Source organism: Mandrillus leucophaeus, unplaced genomic scaffold, assembly GCF_000951045.1.
Source record: "Mandrillus leucophaeus isolate KB7577 unplaced genomic scaffold, Mleu.le_1.0 Scaffold58, whole genome shotgun sequence".
Taxonomy (NCBI): domain Eukaryota; kingdom Metazoa; phylum Chordata; class Mammalia; order Primates; family Cercopithecidae; genus Mandrillus; species Mandrillus leucophaeus.
Window position 1 is genome coordinate 3,409,046 of NW_012106252.1, and position 4,426 is coordinate 3,413,471.

At 58.0% G+C, this 4,426-nt stretch overlaps 1 protein-coding gene across 3 annotated transcripts in view; it reads right to left on the reverse strand.

Annotated features, from left to right (window-relative positions):
- RAPGEFL1 (Rap guanine nucleotide exchange factor (GEF)-like 1) overlaps positions 1 to 2,002 on the reverse strand; it is an 18,236-nt gene extending 16,234 nt beyond the window's left edge. The window contains exon 1 of one of the 3 annotated variants that reach the window (XM_011998959.1): positions 1,957 to 2,002. Coding sequence is in view for 2 of the 3 variants with exons in the window: in XM_011998956.1 (XP_011854346.1) it covers positions 718 to 1,237 (520 nt within the window). In the remaining variant the exon portion in view is untranslated. Of the gene's footprint in view, positions 1 to 717; positions 1,575 to 1,796; positions 1,846 to 1,956 lie in introns of those variants that run through there. The other 2 variants (XM_011998958.1, XM_011998956.1) reach the window with 2 other exon arrangements.
- Positions 2,003 to 4,426: the final 2,424 nt, after the last annotated feature.

Genomic DNA, 4,426 nt, shown 5'->3' on the forward strand with positions numbered 1-4,426 from the left:
AAAAAAAAAAAAAAAAAAAGCCGTGTGCTGAGGCCTGCCACCAAAAGGGAAGAGTGGAAGCTGGAGGCGCTTGGATGCCCTGGATGCTCCAGGGCCCTGATGCCGACCCAGCCACCTCTCCCCTTCCAGACACCTTCTGAGTCTACCCCAAGAAGAACACTATCCCCCCCACCAAACTGCTAAGGACAATGCATCCCTTTGCTGATGCCTAAAAGGCAGCTTGGGGCCTGTGCCTGTCTGGCACTTCCTCCTGGGGTGGGCCAGCCTGCGCTGTGCAGGCCTCTGAACAGTCAGGGACCCCAGGGTTTTCAGGGCTCAAGTACCTCTGGCGGGTGGCATGGCTGCGCTGGGCAGCTTCCATCTTAATGTGTCAGGCCCTAATTTGGAGCCACAGGAGGAGGTATTCAACATCAGGGACCCATGGGAGTCAGTGGCTACGATGCCCAGGGGAAAGGAAGGGTGACTGAAGGAGAGTAAGAGGCAAGAGGCTCAGTTGCTTCTCCAGATGGGGGTGAGGCTGCTGTAGGGAGGAAGGTGGGTACTGCCCTCCTCTTCCGCGGGAGGGTCTGTGCCTCCGCTAGGCCCCTAGCCGGCTTCCGCGGACCACTCAACCCCATAACCAAGCCTCAGCACGGCGCCACCCCCACGCTCCAAGGGCAAGGAAGAGGAGCCGGGACCAGCCCCTGCTCCGGGTGTTCAAGCCCACTGGCTCCTTACCTGAGGCGCCGCTGTCCCTGGTGGCCCCTCCAGCAAGCCGCTCCAGAACCCGGTTCAGAAGATGCTCCGGCCGCTCGGGGGCGCCCAGGGGGGCCCAGGGCGGCGAAGTCAAGGGCTCGCCCGGGGACAGCTCGTCAGATGAGTAGGAGGAAGGGGAGCGCAGGGGCCCCCCTCCCCCGAGCGGCCCGGGCCCTGGCACCTCCTCCAGCTGCAGCCAGCAGGGCCCCCCGCTGCCCGGCTCCTCCGCGACCCCCGCTGGCTCTCCCCCTTCCTCCTCAGGGGGCGGCTCCAGCCCCAGCTCGGCGGGGGGCTCCCGGAGGAAAGCGGGGAGCAGCAGGCGAGACACGCTCTGACGCCGCTGCAACGACCGCGGTCCCCCGGCTGGACAGCCGCCCCCGCCGGGTCCCCCACCCCCTCCAGGCCCACCGTAGCTCCCCGGACCCCCGCCGGGACCTCCCGCCACCGTTCGGCCCGCCAGCTGCGACGTCTGCTTCTTCAGAAATTTCTCCAGTGGCTTCATGCCCCCCCCGCCCCTCTCCTAGGGGCCGCCGGGGGACCCAGGTGTCCCAGGCGCGGGCGGGGGGGCGGACGGGGACACGATGCTCAGAGCTGGAGGAGCAGAGGACCGTACCAGGAGCCAGACTGGGGGCCAGAGGTGCCGAGCCTCGCTGGCCAGAGTCCAGTGGCCAGTAGCCGGGGGAGGTGCCAGAAGGAAGGAGTGCCCGCTCTCAGCAACCTCCCATGCCGGCTGCAGCTGGCACGCGGCCCGAAGAGTGGGCAGGCTGCGGGGCCGGTGCCCCCGGCTCTGCGCTGCGGCGGCAGAAGCAGCGGGCGGAGCGCAAGGCTGAGAGGACGCGGCGGCGGCTGCGCTCCTGGCCGTGAGGAGGGGGAAGGTGGCAGAGCTGAGACCGCGCCCCCTCCTCCAGTCCCCGCCCAGTCCCCGCCCCTGCCCTTCCTGGGCCCGCCCCCGCGCCGCACGAGGCTTGAACTCGCGCGCTGGGGTTGACCACGAGGGAAACAGTAAGGGACTTGGGTTCTGAGCAGAAGAAATTAAGGGCAAAGGTAAGGCAGAGATGTACCAATGGGGAAGGATTCTTGGCTCAAGGGATAACCGGGTCTCAGCATCATTTCAAAGTCAGGACAGGTCTGTGACCTGGACACCTTGACTCAACTACCTGTGTACCCAAGTCAGGCCTAAAGATTGCTGAACCCATGAGTGTGCACCTTTCCCATACTCACAGGAATATGTGGACTTTATCTTCCTTCTGTGAGAAGGGCTGGGAAGGCCTCGGGTGAATTAGCATTGCCACTGGAGGCGGTGCCCATCTGTCCTCTCTGGTAGGGCACCATAGGTGGTGTGGGCCTGGTCTGTGGGCAGGTACTGGCAGGCAGGTAGGAGCCAGGCAGGGAGCAGCAGGTTGTGGCAGGTCTAGCTGGGGTGAGGAGGGGATAATAGGCAGTGGGGAGGAGACCAGGAGCACAAGGGCACCTGGGCCCAGCTGGCAGCAGAAGGAAGCAGGGCCATGGGGACAGGTGACAAGCCCCAGAACTGCCAACTATCATTAAGCACAGAGCCCAAGTGTACATAGCCATGGAGTGGGAAAAGTGGTGCCAAATTAGCACTCCAAGTAATCCTTACTCCTGATGCCCACGCCAGGAGCATTCTGTCCTTAAGGATATGCTGCCCCAGAAGCGGGGGAGGGCAGCGTAAAGCCATGTTAAGTGTGAGAACATCCAGGTTAGACTTACTAGGCGCGGAGAGTGGCAGCAGGTTCCGGGTGGGTTGAGGCTCTTTAGACAATGCCCCACCCCTGTTTACCAAGCACCAACCAGGCAGGGACAGGAATGCTAATGGCTGGGAGTGGTAGTAAAACTCAACAGGGTGTGTACGACATACGTATCAATGTATGTGCATATCTGTTCCCATGTGTGCTAGAGCATGTGTTCACAGAAATAAAGCTTTGCACACCCATCTGTTTGTGGATTTGGAAACAGTAAAAAGATGACAGTGCACAATTTTGACTAAGAAGCTGTATCAGAGGTCTGAGTATCAGCTTCCTGTGCTCCCCTTATTGGACACCCCAATATCCCCGGGCTTGAAAGGGGAAAGTGGCTGGAATGGGTTGGAGCTCCCCAGGTAGCATTTTATGAACTGAATAGGAAGAGGGAAGGGCTTCTCTCCCAGCACATGCCACAGTTACCAGATTAAGCCGGTTGCCTTGGTAACCTTCTCTCTGGGCAGGATTTGGGAATTGTTGGTTAGGAAGGGCGAATTGGGGAGTGTGAAGGGTGTGGGGGTTTGAAAATAAAAGGGACTGAAAGACTTCTGGAAGCTAGAAGCTTGGGACACAGGACCCCAGCACTCCCCCAAATGCTCAAGGATATCAGGCAGAGACTAAGTTCAACATTTTGAATCAGTGAGGAGAGCCAGCATCAAGTCATGGTCCTCCTGGAGTGGCGGTGGTTTTCACCCTGACTACACACTGGAATCACAGGGAAGCTTCTCAGAAATACTGATGCCGACTGGGCGTGGTGGCTCACGCCTGTAATCTCAACACTTTGGGAAACTAAGGCGGGCAGATCACTTGAGGTCATGAGTTCAAGACCAGCCTGACCAACATGGTGAAACCCCATCTCTACTAAAAATACAAAAAGAAATTAGCCGGGCATGGTGGCACACACCTTTAATCCCAGCTACTCTAGAGGCTGAGGCGGAAGGATCGCTTGAACCTGGGAGGTGAAGGTTGCAGTGAGCTGTTATCATGCTACTGCACTCTAGTCTGGGTGAGACTCCATATTTAAAAAAAAATACTAGCCAGGCGCAGCGGCTCCCGCCTATAATCCCAGCACTTTGGGAGGCCGAGAAGGTGCATCATGAGGTCAGGAGTTTGAGACCAGTCTGGCCAACATAGTGAAACCCTGTCTGTACTAAAAATACAAAAATTTGCTGGGCATGGTGGCGGGTGCCTGTAATCCCAGCTACTCAGGAGGCTGAGGCAGGAGAATCACTTGAACCCGGGAGGCAGAGGCTGCAATGAGCGGAGATTGTGCCACTGCACTCCAGCTTTGGCAACAAGAGCAAGACTGTCTCCAAAAAAAAAAAAAAAAAAAAAAAAAAAAAAAAGCACTGATGCCTAGGCCGTATCTCAGACCACTTAAATCAGATTTCTGAACCAGGGCCAAGGCTTATGGTATTTAAAAAGCTCCTCACATGACACAAATGGCCAGGATTGAAAATCACTGCCCTAGAGGGACAGTTCAACCCAAGTGGACTGCAGATACTGGGAGTTGACTTTGGAATTCCAAGTCTTTGGTGCTCCGAGTTGCCCACAAGTTTGCAGGCCTATGTGCTGACCCTGAAGGGGAAGAGGGTTAGCAGGGCATTTGCAGCCGCTTATGGAAGAAATAAAGAGGAAGGCAGGGTGGTATGAATAATAACTATGAGATAGGGGCGAAAAAGCCTTGAGGGCCCAGCCCATGGACTTCTACAAGGGGACCGGGCAGGGCCACCTAAGGCTATCTGTCTGCTGCTTACACACCGTCTTCTTTTTTTTTTTTTTTTAAGACGGAGTCTCACTCTGTCGCCCGGGCTGGAGTACAGTGGCGGGATCTCAGCTCACTGCAAGCTCCGCCTCCCGGGTTTACGTCATTCTCCTGTCTCAGCCTCCCGAGTAGCTGGGACTACAGGCGCCCGCCACCTCGCCCGGCT